At 39.8% G+C, this 15,992-nt stretch overlaps 1 protein-coding gene across 4 annotated transcripts in view; it reads right to left on the reverse strand.

Annotated features, from left to right (window-relative positions):
* alcama (activated leukocyte cell adhesion molecule a) overlaps nt 1-14,184 on the reverse strand; it is a 64,112-nt gene extending 49,928 nt beyond the window's left edge. For 3 of the 4 annotated variants that reach the window (XM_026941757.3, XM_026941756.3, XM_053241372.1), the window contains exon 1: nt 13,932-14,184. In XM_026941757.3, coding sequence (XP_026797558.3) covers nt 13,932-13,986 — 55 coding nt within the window. In that variant the 5' untranslated portion in view covers nt 13,987-14,184. The remainder of the gene's footprint in view (nt 1-13,931) is intronic. The other variant, XM_026941755.3, reaches the window with a different exon arrangement.
* Between the last annotated feature and the right edge of the window lie 1,808 nt (nt 14,185-15,992).

Here is a 15,992-nt window from a genome sequence, read left to right on the forward strand (position 1 = left end):
TCAATACTGTTGTGTGAGAGAGAAATGTTCCTATCAATTTATCATGTGGCCAGCTGTAGGCCTGAGTAATGGCGGCGGGATTCTGGGAGAAAAGACATCCATGCATACAGACATATTTGTGTGCATGTAAATATGGCTTGGTGTAAATGATTTCTCTGATTAGCTAGCTACAGATAACGGACAATACACCTGCTAATGACCACCATGATAGAGAGATATCTCTCTCTGTGGGAAGCTCTTTGATATTTCAGTTCGTCTTGGTTCTCTGCCAATCGATACACAGTCTTGTGTTTTGGCCACATTACTAACAGAGATGGAGATACTTATAATGGCAAGAGATACAGATCGCAAAACAAACATGACGCAATTTCCGAGTTACTGCAAATAATACTTGAGGGCTGAAAATAGATACACGTTACGAAATTACTAGAAGGGTTGGGTGGAAATGGGAAGGTAACTGATGACTAACTGTTATGCTGGATGATGGAATGTGAACATTCAGGTCAGTCTGAGTCTGCAGCATGTGAGGAAAAATGAGTCAGCAACATGAGACGGATGAGAGAGAAGTCTTTCGAATTAAGATAGCGAAGGGACAAATGTGGGCTTGGAAGAATGTCGCAGAGGTGATAAGAGGTGATGGCACCAATCTAGTGCAGGCACCACAGACAACTCTGTGAAACCTGTTCGACATCCTCCAGTGTGGCATTTGCCGGAGGCCAGAGCATAATCAGAGCAGCAGGTGAATATGGATTCGGCTAGACTGTGTATAAAAGGCAGATGCGCTTCAGGCTGTGATTTAAGACTACAGTGATTACATGACCGAGTTTCGGTGCCCTCACAACTTCTCTTTTTGGAAGCTACAAATTAAGATTTGAATCAGTTCAGGATGGTATCAGTTGTGTACACCTAGTGTCAACTGCCAAAGGTGTCTAGAAGGCCAAACAACAGGTCTCTATGGGTCAAATTAGAGTGTGGTTCCTTACTGCAGAACATCATCTTCAGAATTGTTTGACCAATAGTGCTGCCGTTTCACATGCAGCAGGTTGGGGGTAGAGTCGCTGCATAATTCATGTCACCTATGCTGCCTGTCTGAAGGTGTTAGAATCACAGATCCTTGAGTTTTTCATTTTAATAACTTTAGAGAAGAGTGGAATACATTAACACGCAGCTATGCCTCCAAGAATCCCGCAGCCAGTTTTCAAAATTTGTTCATGCTTCCTCCTGACATACCTCGGTGTTGTTTTATCTCAGCCATGACAGAAAGTAAATGGGTTCACTGTGGCGGATCAGATGGTTTAACACCAGTGTGTTTGAAGAAGGCTAAGAGTCAACATAAACGTGAATGAAAGAATTTCATTCTGACACAATCTTACATGCAGTCCTGTGAGTAAGAATTACAGGAAGTGTCTCATTATTTTTGTAGTTTAGCTGTGTGGGCTAACATGAAATAGTTGTGAGTCAAGGCTTGATTCCTGGTTAAGCAAGTTAACCGGTTTGTATTTCTCTGTTTCAGTAGGTATCTTCTTGTAGTGACACTGTTATCTGACAGCCTCTGTTGCACTTCCAGCAATTGACCTGGCAGTTGAAGCAATTCCTGAAATGGGGGATTTAACACAGTCTCTGTATTTGTGGCTCAGAAAGGCCACTGAAGAACGACAAGCCATTGAAGAAAACAGAAAAGTCTCTCTACATAGTACTATGAGTCTCCTTCTTTCATTTTCTCTACATAGTGTTATGAGTGCTATGAGTGTCATTTCATAAAAGTATATTATAAAGACATAGGTGTGCAGGTCAGCTCTCATTCATATTTCATATAAACAACAACAAAATATAATTAGTAAATTCACTCCCCCACTTATATATCTAGAAAAACCCAGATGCACTAGAATTTCGGCTTAAGGCCACCCAGCCCTTATAATGATCTCCCATTCTAACGTGCTTTGATTTAAGACGCGCCTTCTTCAAAGGAACACAAAAGCAGGGGCTCAGATTGGGATCTGACACAGAACCCAATTCTTCATAACCGTAGATCCTCTTTGATTCTCCTTACGGCTCCGACTGCCTGACAGGCGGCCGTGTTTGTCTGCACCTCCAGCAAGAAGATACCGTTCATCAGGGAGAAATCTCTGGAATGAAAATACGACCTTCACATAATATCGTGTTACAAATATTGAGTTGTGTCACGTACGCTTCTCTGCGTTTCCCTACTGCTTTATTTTTCTCCATTATGCCACACCGAGAGCTGAAGTGCCACTGTGCATCTGTTTGTAGTTAAGAGCTGCTGGAGGGAAAATAAGCAACCTTTATAAGTGCCATATGTTTTAACTCTATTACTTATAAAACCATTCACCTGAGTGAAATTCCACAGTGCTCTGAGCTGAGATGACTCAGACATCTTACATGTGTAAATGATAATGAAGTGAGTGTGTATATGTGGAATTTTGTCCAGTGAGTCTTCATTGCCCACTACAAGTCTTGACTTGACTAAGTAAGTCACTTTTTCCTACAGTTAGTAACACAGTATGACTTCCTCTTCAGCAGTGGTACATAACATTCCTTGCTTAAAGATCCTGACAGTTACCTTTTACTGCTGAATCATTAATTATTAGTTAATTTTGTCTTATTTGTCTTATTAGTGGCAAATTGTCTTATTTGTAGTGGTTAGGTTTTGTGTCATAGTGGTGCTTCATGTTACCAGTTATGACTAGACAAATTCATTTTGAATGAAGAATAAATACATACTGCAAAAATGTTATGTTTTTGTTGCCATGTCGGCAGTTCTCAACTCAGACAAGAGAGGGTACATAAAATGAAAAATCTATGAATGTCTGTGAAAAATCCACTGAGTAAATAATTTACATAAATACATGTGATTGAACAGAAGATCTGCTACAGAAGCTGGTTCATGTTTACAAAAATAAAGTCACTGAATTATTGCCATTTTTCGTACATTTATCGGCTCTGCTATAGTATTTTATTCAAATACTGTATAAAGTGTTTTAAGAAATACTTTCCTAGGTGAGCATCCAGACCCTGGTCCACTAGATGCAGACCCCTGCTCTATGGTATGAATTAGAAATGAATATAAATGTAAAGTCAATGTAAAGTCTTTTGGCATGCCTCTGCTTTTCCTTGTTCTGAGAAGATGGTTTTTATTGTTGTCTTGTTATCACATGCATTGCAGTTGTCAGCACTGATGATCTAAATGGCAAGAAAGTGTTTTGACAAGTGTCATAGGAATTTCAAAACTGGCTCAAAGCATACAATGGATCTAATCCTAGAATAAGCACTAAGATCTGCCCCAGTGCCTGAACTCTCATGCTGGCCCTTGTGCACTTTCCACAAATTTGGTAAAACCAACAACAACAACAAAAGACTATGGACAGTGTTCAAACACCCACCAACATTTTAACCCTTGTGCTTTCATGCCAAAGACACCCTTTTAGGCAGCAAGTTGAGAAGCACAGTGTGAAAAAATACCAGCCGGTGCACACTGCCTACAGGCTGCAATACCTGCTGTTTCATGAGCATTTGAAATTTCATTTGAAAGAAGAGAAACCAAGCCGAAGAATCTTCTGAACCGTAAGAAGAGATAAATCCGGCTTTGCTTTGTTGTTTTAATCATGTGAGGCGAAGCAGTGCAGACGCTGGCATGAGAAAGAGCAAGAAAGAAAACAGAAAGGGAGAGAGAAAGAAAAACAACACCCCTTACCACCCAAATGGAAAGGCACCCTGGATTGGGTTACAATAAAAGCATACTCTTAAAATATGATTTAAAAACACACTTCTGTTTCATGTCCACAAACACAAAGAACACAAAGACCACATTTTTCAATAAAGCCAAACACCTGAAGAACATTTAGTACAAAACCAACATCACATTCAGTAAGTTTCAGGAGGAGCACTCTGATTCAGGGATTTCTATTTAAGCACAAAAAAAGTGGAAGGAACACTGCAGTCAGCCATGTACCATAAAGTCATGAGTCCAAACTTTCACTTACAGCGGCAGTCAGAATCACAGGAATTACTCACAGCTGACTGGCTAACACACCCGACATTCAGCAGGTCTCTATGGGACAGTGTCACCCAGATGGCGCATCAGGCACACAGCCTCCAGGGGTCAGAGTGCTTGTTTCAGCTGTTGGGCAAAACATGCGGGGAAAGGAACAATACTGCCACTGCCCCGAATGACAGCTGTTCTCCCTGAAGCGGCACAATTTGATGGCTTGAAGAAAAAAAAAACTGGGGTCGCTCGGGTCAGTCTGAAGAAGATGAATATCAAAAGGGCATCTGAGGTTTACAGCCAATCCAGAAAGAGGAAAATCAAAAATAAGAGCCTGACAGAACAGACTACATCAAATAGAGTTTTGTGTCCCATGAGCCGAAATGGTGAAGAAGAGCAGAAAGGAAGAAAGAGATGAGGGTTAAAGCACTATGTCTTGATTGTATCCATCAAAGTTCCACGATGACATCTGGACCCAATGCCAACTCACTCTGGAATGATGCAGAATGGTGTTGAATCTTAAGTAAGCTACTTTAGCTCAGAAAGAAATGAAACGGTTGATGCTAGTTTTACAACACCGATTCCTACGGGACGTCAGAGCTAGCGCAGTTCTTGGCCCAGTCACCAAGCGATGCTGCTATGCCAACATTACTAACAAGACAATCCTAGCATGCAAAAAGCATCCTAGCATGAAGGGAAAAAAAGAACTTTATACAAAAACCCTTAGCATGTGCCGGTGGAGAGACGGCTATTGTGTCTTTTCAGATGTGTGCCAAGAAACAGTAAGAAAACAGCACAGCAAAAGTATGGTAAAAGTAAGACTGATACTTGATAAAGAGCAACTCTTTCATTTTTTATCAACTGAAGAGATCATAGTCCCACCTTCTTTTTTATGTTAGCTCAGAAGTCAAAGTTCACCTAGGTAAAGTTCGTGCAAAGCAAAAGTAAACGCTACTTCCAACATTCTTTACCCTTCACTGAATGGGCTTCTTCTAGATTTTATTCACGTTCAGTCTGACCACTGCTGAAAAAGCAGAAAAGCTTTTCAGGTGTCTCCAGCAAAGGAAAAATCGCAAATGCTACAGCTAAACCATAGATCATGGCACCCCTGTGTTATAAAGAAACACTTACTTATTTAGATGTTTAAATCTTCACTAATTGAAGATCTCTGTATAACAGAGCTTTTATTCACATGGTCAATTTCATTACCTTGCTAACAAACTGTAGTCATGAGACCAGTGTGTGGCCCAAATCACATGCATATTGCTGCTTTTGTCTCCTGGCCAGAATGTGGGGGTGATTAATGCGGCACTCAGAGAAAAATACACCACTTCTTATCTTTCCAAAACACGCTGAAAAATCTTCTGGACATCTGCAAAAGTGAATTCGGAGAAAAGAGAAACAGAGATCGAGCGAGAGAGAAGCAATCTTAAGCTCCCCACCTGCAAATACAGCGTCTAAGCGCATAAGATGCTGCTGCGCCGCAGGAATAGGCTTTGAGTTAAACTCCTAAAATATGGGATACACAGAACAGCTCTGAGACTTCTCACGAGCTGGTCTTATCAAGTTAGCCTACAGGAGCTTCCTTTTAAGGTTAAAAGCTAGCAGCTGGAAGAAGTGCCCCACCCTTAATTTTAGTCAGCATACAGTGTGCCATCACAAAACATTTGGCACATGAGTTCATTATCATTTGCCAAAGGAGGTGTGAGGAGTGAGAAAACCCTAATATAAATCTTGTCTACATGCTGGAACACTTGGTGTAAGCAATAATAGGTGTTATTACCATTTACTGACTCACTAATAAGTCTTAGGTATATTATTTGATTTGGATCAGTTGTAATGATATGTAATCAAAAGCTGTCTAATACAAACACGAGCTCACAAACTGTGGGTAGTAACCGAAAGAATAAGACAGCAAGTCCAGGAGGCAGAAAATAGGCTTCTCCAACAATCTGGGAGAGCCTCGGAGTAGAGATGCTGCTCATCCAAACTGACCGGGGCCAGTTGAGCTGGTATGGGCACCTGGTCAGCTCCTGCTGGACTCCCGGAGAAGACCCAGAATGCACTAAAGAGAATATATCTTACAGTTGGCTTGGGAACATCTGGAAAAACAAATGAATGAATGAACGAACACTGTCGGATGTGATTTTTCAGAGTAGTCTGACCAGAACCTTTAACAGGAGCCTGGAAGAGGGAGCACCTGTACCTTTTTGAGATCAGTGAAAATTGCCGAAAAGCTTTACTGGCCAGAATGAATGAAAAGTACATTCTTAGCTGTTACCCCTTTTCCAGTACTAAGGAAATGGTTTTAAATGACCTGACATTATAGAAGCTTTTAGAGTACATTGCCATGGATCAGACCTTGTCTGTAATGGGTCTAGTTATAATAATCTGTCTAGAGAAGGTATTGTATTTAATTTCTTCTACATAACTAATTAATCCATTTTGGTTTGCTGTCCATTCTTCATTTTGGAGAATGCTGTCACACCAAAAGAATACTTTCTGCAGAATTCTAAAGAGACAAACAGAGAGAGAGAACCACCCAATGGCAGGATTGATAGGTCTAATCTAAAAACAGATTAGACCTAAGCTCCCCTTCTGAAGTAAAAGCTTAAAGAACAGTCAGTAAAGCCTGCCACTTCATCCCTACCCTTAGGTGTTCTCAAATGTTCTCTTCAGAGTTTAAAATTCACAGCCATCAAAATTTGCCACATGTGGCAAACCATGTTGGAAAACAAATCCTACTCTGCAAAGTTTGTGTACTGTTAAGAGACAAATAGACAGTCAGTTATGAGGGGAAGAATTCCAGATGCCTGAGGCTAAGAGTCTGCATCTGCTGGAACATGCCATACCATAGTGCAAATTCCCAACAGTCTCTATATTGTACATTTGAACAGATTCCCACCAGACAACTTGAATAAATTTCATTCATATATGAAAAATCCAGCTAAAATCCTTTTGCTCATTAGAATTCTTGCAAATTTTTGTGTGAGCCTGGGTCAGTGAACCACACCTGCTTTGCTCTTAACTTTCTCTACTCTTAAACTTTCTTCAGCACAACACTGCTTGAATGGTATGCAGGGGCTGCAACTAATTTATCGCATGAAAGGATGCATCTCTCTCGGCCTTGTGGGAGTCGAGCTTGGCGGCTGGCTGCCATAATCATTCTCTCTGTGACTACAGAATGCATTACCGGTAAAATCCGGCGATGGCAAATTACCGCGTGCGAGAGATCATGCAACGTTCTTTTCAGACAAATAAAAAAAGGCAGCATATAGCTGTAATGTACAACAGAATTTATGTGCAATCTTTAATTAAAGCCTATTTCATTTAATTGAGGAAGAATGTTAACTACAGAAAGTGTAATAACTCTTTCCTGCAGCTTTTTATTGGGCTTGCCCTTGCAATTTGAGCCGTAATTAAGTCTGGTTACACAGGCTTCGTAACATTCTACAAAACCCATATTTGATCTCGCCCTCGCTCTCCCACTCAGGGATAAAGCTGTCAAATTTTCTAATCTTTGTGAATCTGGATTTTTTTTTTAATCATAAGCAACTGTTAATCATGGCACTAGTCTTATTCATTACGCAGTGTAGCAAAGACAACAGTTCAACTTTCAAAAGTCTAATTTAGAGAGTGGTAATAAAACATGAGTGCAAAGTCGGGGGCGGACGGCTGTGAGCGGCTTGGGGATACCATTTGACCCTGTTTCATTAGTGTTATGTAGTGCGATAAGCCACACGGGAGAGATAAATGGCATCGACCCAGCCTTCCACACAGGACAGACATAATAGACTGGGCTTCCAGACACAATGCAATTTGGTCAAAGACTACACTTCTTCTGTCAATAGTAATACTCAGGCAAACATCACTTTTTTAATGGCTATTCCTCAGAAAACCTTTTAAAATAGATTGAGCACCTATGACCATTCAATTTTTCCTTCTTCAAAGGCGAAGGTTTTTTCAACACAGCCCACACAGTTACATCTCCGTAGTGAAGATGTCAGGTCTGTACGATTACTGGAAATTTCTGCATGAAGTTCTTTAGCATTTTGTGATTTTTTTTAAATAGAGGAACTGGTGAGTCTGTTCCTCAATCAAGGCTGAAAGGCAACTGCACTGACCTGAACTGAACTGAATGTGGAAGGAAGACAGAGTGGAAGCACAATTTAAGTAAACAATATCATCATATGACTTAACTCTGCTATTCTCATCTGCCCACGTTGTTACAAGTCACATCTTGTGATAACACCCACTGCCATAAAAATCACAACTTCTCAAACCCACACACATACACACATTCACACACAAAATCAGAAGAGCAGCTAATGAACTTTCAATCAGTGAAATATTTTAAACAGTCTATATATAAAATACAGTCAAATATAGAGATGAGTTTATTTAAATGAGAAGTCCTTATTTAATATCCATTAGTTTAATAGAAGTTTTTAAAAAATTACATTGTAAAGAGGAAATTACTGCTTTATAACACTTTATAAGGCAGGGAAAACCAGAGCAGCGATGGGAATAACCTCAAGACATCACTGTACCTGGTCACACATACCTTTCATTTACATACTCCCCACTTGGACACATCAAGCACAAATCTAAGAGCAGGAACGAAGAGAGAAGGTTCGAGGTGGCCGCAGGGTGAGAAAAGGAAAAGAAAGGGGGGAGAAAACTTAATCATGCCATTTTGAGTTCAAAGTGTCACTTAAGGAAAGAAAGCGGCAGGTAAAGCATGGAGAAATGCAATATGCACATCACAGACACCATCAAAGCAACAGCCTGCAAAAGCCAGTTATCCAGTTATCTCACATCTCCATGGCTGCCTAAAAAGGTTGGCCCACTTTGAATGTCAAACTGAATTGATATGCTCAAAGCTTCAGATGGATATTTGACAGGATTTGATTTAAAAGGCAGGAGGAAAATAAAATCTCCTACTGTGATATGTGACCTTTTCTGGAGAAGATATACATACTAGGACAAACATTAAACATTAATAAAGAAATAGCCACAGAACAAATAGAACAACTTTTAAATCAGTGAAGGAGCTGTTAACAAGTAAATCTGTGTAGCTTCTATCAGCGTCATTGGAAATCCAAGGCCCTGTGTGGTACAACACTGAAAATGGTGTGCACAATTAGCAGTATTATCTTCTAGACAATCAATGAAGCTGCCCCAGACGTGGCGTGATTTATAACCCAATCCCAGTAAACAAGCATATAAATGAAACTCCACCAACCATATAATAGCTGCTAAAAGTGAGCTAAGGCCAAACGGGCCCCACACATAGAAGTACTATACCCATGAGTTACAGCCAAGGAATGCATGCTGCAGAAACATGTTCATGAGCGTAATTGGACGATCAATGCTTATCCTCTGACCTAAGCATTGACTTCTACATCAATATGTGTATATTAACAACCAGTAAATGAGCAAAAGCAGCCCCACAGAGCCTAGTTATAGCTCCTTAAACACTGCTCCTTCAGCCGCAAGGTGAAATGACCGAAAGTGGAAAAATTTGCTGCCTGTGAGTGACTACAGGCACACAGTGTTTCCTGACAGATTTTACAACACTCTTGGTATATATTCTTCTCATTTAATTATATCACACAAGCTCACACATATCTAATTAATTCTTCACATTTTCAGAAAGGTGCACAGAGATGGTGGCTGTTGACTGGCATGTGCGAACGCACAAATCACTATGTTCTCACAAGCTCGGGTTCTTTTAGACGCTCTAACTAGCTGAAGTGTGGAAGTCTTGTGAGTAAGTGAAGATTTATCCTGATGGCTATTGATTTTTTTTTAAAAGTGTGTTATGACATCCAGCAAACTGGTCGGCCCCGAAGGAACTTTGGTGACATTTGGAATTATCTCAGACATCTGTCTTTTTTATAAGCTTCTGTATTCTACTGTAACAGAGTCAAAACAGAAAAGAAAATTTCCAACGAAATTTCCTGAATTTGAAGGTAGGAATTTCCTATTCATCAGCAAGTTCAGAAATTCTGCCTCGCGTCATTACCCAGCCCATATGAATAAACATATAAAGACAAAGCAATATATAGCCCTTGGTGCATCTGCTGACTGCCAGGGGGAATTTTTCCCCTTTCAGGAGCAAACACAGTCATCTATCAGCCTGCAATATGACAATAAAGTTGTCTCTGTTGTGTGGCATATATATATATATATATATATATATATATATATATATATATATATATATATGTGTGTATATATATATATATATATATATATATATATATATATATATATACATTAGCCTAACTTACAGCACAGTGGCATTACAAGCATGATAAAAGCATGCTGGAGAGTGGCGTTAGAGTGGTATGGATGAAGAGAAAGAAAGAGTGGTAGCACTGGAATGGATAAGATCAGTTAGGTTTAAATAAATGAATGCTTAAGGAAAGCTCAGGCAGCAGGTCCTCCATCGCTGGGGCTTCAATTAATTCATTAGCAGATGACAGAAGAACAAGCTCACTGCACAGGCAACAACACCCTGAGTGTGGAACATTGTGTGTGTGTGTGTAAGGAAGGGGGTGAGGCGTTCTGGAGAAAGGCAGATGCCTCATTTATCCAATGGACAGAAGAAATTACTGTAAAAGCCATCTCTGACGCAGTGGCATTAAGGGTTCTGAGGTCTGCCTGCTGACGCATGAATAAGTAATGCAATAATGGATGCCTTACTTAGAGGAAATGTGAATGGATGGCCTAAATGCATGAAGCCCAAACAATACACAGCAAAAAATGTGACTGAGTGATGTCCACACATATTCAGTCTCATGAAATCGTCCGGTTTTAAACAATTATCATCATTATTCTAAAAAGCACAAGGCACAAAAAGCTCAAAGCAGCAAGGCTTTTCCTCCATCATGCCCACACCCACTCCCACTGACTGTTAATACTTCAGCAACAAAGAAATGAATATGCAAATATTAAGGAATTTTTAAGCACATAATTTTTGTTCTGTATATCTTCTCACTGGATTTGAAGCAGTTAATATCTGTCATATCTGTCTAAGCATGAAGGAATTAAAATTTTAAATTTTAAATTTTGCCCCCAAGTACATTTCTTTCTGTCTCTTCCACTCCCTGTCTGTCTTTGTCTCTCCTCCTCTCTGTCTAAGTCTATCCCCCACTGTCTCTGTCTCTCTCTCGCTCTGTCTCTCCTGAGTTTCAGTTCTTTCTTTTTTTCTTTATTGTAGTTATTATTCACATGCTAACATCCCATTCAAAATGACATAACCAGAGTGAAACCTTGCATGAGTAAGCAGAAGAAGAAAACAGAAACATCCTGAGACACTATTCAACAATTAAAACATTTCCTAAAAAATTACTTCTTGACTCAAAGCCATTTTCATACAATACACTAAATTAGGCACTGAATCCTCTATCTTTTCACATAGAACGCCAAATTTGGCCTCGAACCATGAATTATAATAATCCTGACTAAATGCTGTCTAAGTGTAAAAACAGTGGAAGGCATTGCACAAATAGCACCCAATTTAACATGCAGATTGGTCATGCTGTTTACAATTGAGTGTGCCTCAAAGATAGGCAAAACCTGACAGTTTTTTTATTCTAACAGCAGTAAGGAGGGAGGGCTTGTGCCTGTGTGAAAGAAATTAATTGAATGCTCAAAACTTGGAGTTTCCAGGGTGGTAGTGCACCTTTAATCTTGATATGCTGGAACCAAAAATAATGTCTCCCTGCATAAAGGGAAGATTGATCTTCTCTCTCTGACAGCACTTCAGAAACAGTGGCCTTTAAACAAATAGAGCCGAGTCAAGGCAAGGTCAAAGCGAAGAATCCTGAGGCCAGTGCGAGATGCAAGCTTTTTCAAAGTGTCTGCTTGACCCGGTCAAGTTACTTTTTTACTCGTGATAAAAAAAGGCTGGCTGGTCGTGCTTTCCATCACTCAGTGAAGAATTGAAAGCATGTTGTGGAAAATGGAATGCTAGCCTAACCAGTCCTAAAAGCACCGCAGACGTGAACTAAAGCAAATTAAAGGGGACCACACCCTTTCATTTGCCTGCTAAGAGCCTAAGAACAAGCTAACGACACATAGCCCTTGCTACCTTCTCATTAAGAAAGCAAACAACTATTAAAGATTAGTTAATTTATGAACACATTTTTTTTAAAACAGCTGCTATTTTTGCTCCATAACAAGGAGTCTAACAGGATTTCACGAGAAGCTCATATCCCCACCACATGATTTGCGCTGCCCAATTTCCTCATATCACATTTACAGTGATTAAACAAAAAAAAAAAAAAAAAAGGGTTCTGGTGAAGTGCTTTAGTAAGTGACAGAATGTGAAAAACAGCAGACAGTCACAAGACACACTCACATAAAGGCAATTCAATACCTGTGCTACAAGAAAATGTATATGCAAATGGTGAAAAGAGATCTCTTTTAACCACACAGGCTTTCCTGTGTATTTTCTCACAGAACAGTAACCTGAAGGAGTTCGTATCTGTTAACACACAATGATGAATGATTCAGTGTGTACATTATGCAGAAGCCGGAAAACACGGGGCTTTCGGCCAATGGTTGCCTCGATCAGTACCGGGCTTTCCAAGCAGAGTCACACCTAGGTGTGAGGGAATTAATAACATTTTAACCCTCTCCCCTAAATGCAAATATCGCACTTTGTTCATTTTCAGTTCCTCTTTATTTTGGTCATGACATCAGAAATCAAATGTCAACCATGATGACATCACTTGACTGAAACTCGGGTTACGTAAATTGGAACAGGAAACAGAGGCACCGTGAGACAAAGCAACTCATTTTCATACAATTCTCTAAATCTGGCCTTGAATTCTAAATCAACGTCTCTGTGTGTAACTTGTAACTGCCAAATTTTAATATTTTGCCCATGTCCATGTATCAGATTATATCATTAATGATTTGCGAGTACATTGTAAGTGGTGGCATTCATCTAAAACAAAAGCAGGTTCTCGACCAAGGAAAAAAGGAGGACAAATTAGGTAGATCAGAGTACCTTTGTGTTTCGCAATCTGCTCTCTTATCATGAGATAAGATTCAGTAACATATGAGGGGTGCAGCAGCCACTACCCAAATTCCCCCAAACCATCCATCCATGTATAATACTAAACAGTTCCACAAACAGAGCAGACAGATACACATATAACACAAGATAACAGAACAGAAGTTTGTAATGGCTGACTCATGTGAGATCAGATAATAAACCAAAGGCTGGTCACTATGGAACATAAAAACACATCTTCACTCATACATTTATAATCGCACACATGATCACACACAGCCGTCTCTCTCTCTCTCTCTCCCACACACACACACACGCGCGCGCGCGCACACACTTCCAGCGCGCGCACAGTCCGTCAGCGTTTGTGACAACACGGAGACATTAAAACCGAAAGTATTGGATAAAGCCGGACAGCTATAAATACAGCCCGTCTCTCCCAGCTCAGCTTACACTGCTAAAGCACAATAACACGCACTTTCCACCAGCAGCCACTGCATCCCATAATAATGTTTCTTTCCCCCAGATCATATTCTCCTAATATAACTACTATATCTGAATACTAGCCATATGACCTGATTAGAGCAGAGTGTACAAGGCATTATTTTATCGCATACACTCTACTACTGCTCTATAGTAAGTACAGACTCTTGGGGATTCAGCCTACGTGACTCACTGACTCAAATTTCCCCTAACCTACTAATTTACTAAGTACTTTACTAAGTAAAATGTGTCAACAGCTTAAGTCAGAAAAACGTATCCGAAACTAACCACGATGACAGAGCACGGAGAACTCAGCACTTGATGTTTCCTATGTTATGATGAATTAAAGAAAATAGATATCATATATATATAGATGGCAAAAAGAACTCAGTAGGTATAAACGCTCACGCTGCCTACCTCGAGGAAACATCGCAACCGCGAAGAAGGCACCGAAGAAGAAAACTGAACGCATCCTTCAGAAGCCGGAGATCCCGTCCTCAAACACTGGCTGGTCTCAAGGCTGATGTCCGAGCAGTTTGTCAAAGCAAAGCCGTGGAAAGGAGAGACGCTTGTGTTAGCCTACAGGACGCTGAAGTTGTGAGTAGAGTGCGGCGGATACTGACTGCGCTCTAGATGAGGACTGTGCGATGTGCGCGAGCGCCGGGAGCGGACTGGACTTTGAGGAAGAGTTGGCGCTCCGACCCCGCCCACAGCCCCGCCCACAGCCCCGCCCACAGCCCCGCCCACAGCCCCGCCCACAGCACGCGTAGTCATGGATACATACGGGTGGGACAGGCAATGAAATCGGAAATGGCCAATAAAAAAAGCCATAAGCACACATAATTAAATCACGCATGCACACACACAAACACACATTTCTGGGAAAAAAAATGACTACATGTTGAAATCTAATGTGTTTTTTGTTGTTGTTGTTGTTGTGACCTGAGGTTATTTGTTTGTTTACAGATGTTGTTATTTAGGCCTGATAAATAAAAATAGAAATTAGAATAAAAATAGAAAAATAGAATAGAATTCCCATGACTATATATATATATATATATATATATATATATATATATATATATATATATATATATATATATATATATAAGGAGTGGAACCTGATGTGGGTTTCTGTTGTTGTAGCCCATCTACCTCAAGGTTTGATGTGTTGTGCATACTGAGATGCTTTTCTGCTCACCACGCTTGTAAAGAGTGATGATTTGAGTTACTATGGACTTCCTGTCAGCTCAGCCCAGTCTGGTCATTCTCCTCTGATTGCTGTCATCAGCAAGGTGTTTCAGCCTGCAGACTCTCTGCTCACAGGATGTTTTTTTTTTTTATTTTTCACACCATTCTGTGTAAACTCTAGAGACTGTTGTGTGTGAATATCAACGAGTTCATCATGAGTGGAAGAGACAACTCCTTGGGTGTTTACAGAGAAATAGCAATCATGTTAATTTCCCCTATGTATGGAGGCCTTTGGGACACCCTGGACATATATATATATATATATACTGTATAACAAATGTTTTGAAGAGCTAGGTGTAATGAGTAGATTCATGCACCCTATCAGTGACAGTCATGTCAGGTGATTACACAGAGTGACATGCCCCTAAATTTGAGCTTCATTTAGGCTTATGTCTATTAGTCTGTTTTGGTGATGCTTCCGTAATACATCATCAGCAGTCACGAGTGTAATGAACATGAACGAAGTAGATTATTTACTCTATTATCATTTGTCCCCTAAAATGTGTTTGGACAAGAAACGTTGATAGACATAGCACACATTCTCTAATCAAAGTACAAATTACACAAAAGGAAAAACGACAGAACTGCAACAAACAGATTACAATTTACAGCTTATTATTATTACACACTTACAGCTTATTATTATTATGAGACCATGAGATATAATTTATTGGTCAACTCTAATAGTTTTATTGCAGAGCTATTGATAGATTTAGTCCTCTTATCTAATATTACCTCCAGCCATCACTGACTCCAACTACTTTAACTGTTGAGGTAACCACCATTCGTTGGGTTGTGTGTGTTTATAGCATGATAATATCTACTGTAAAGCTGCTGTGTTCAGCAAATTCCTAGATACAAATGGTTTTTACAAGACAGAAGCTTGTAATTACTATAATGTCAACACTGAACACACTCTGTTTATAGTTGCATACATTCTTAAAAAAAATTATAAATCTAGAACACCAAAGCATTTTTTCTTTTATCCCTCAGGGAAAATCCTTAAAGGTTTTATGTAGAGGCCTACAAGAGAATGTTTTATTATCAGAGCTTTCCAGATAGAGCTCCTTCAAGAAACTAAGCCTTAATTATCTAAGAAATAAAAACCAAAGAAACCCATTTTCTTAATAGTGTACCTGAAACAAAATTTTTCAGCCAACCAACCAATCAACCATTCATTCATTCATTCAGCCGTTCATTCATCTTCACATGTTATCCTGATCATGG

Source organism: Pangasianodon hypophthalmus, chromosome 17 (genome assembly GCF_027358585.1).
Source record: "Pangasianodon hypophthalmus isolate fPanHyp1 chromosome 17, fPanHyp1.pri, whole genome shotgun sequence".
Classification (NCBI taxonomy): domain Eukaryota; kingdom Metazoa; phylum Chordata; class Actinopteri; order Siluriformes; family Pangasiidae; genus Pangasianodon; species Pangasianodon hypophthalmus.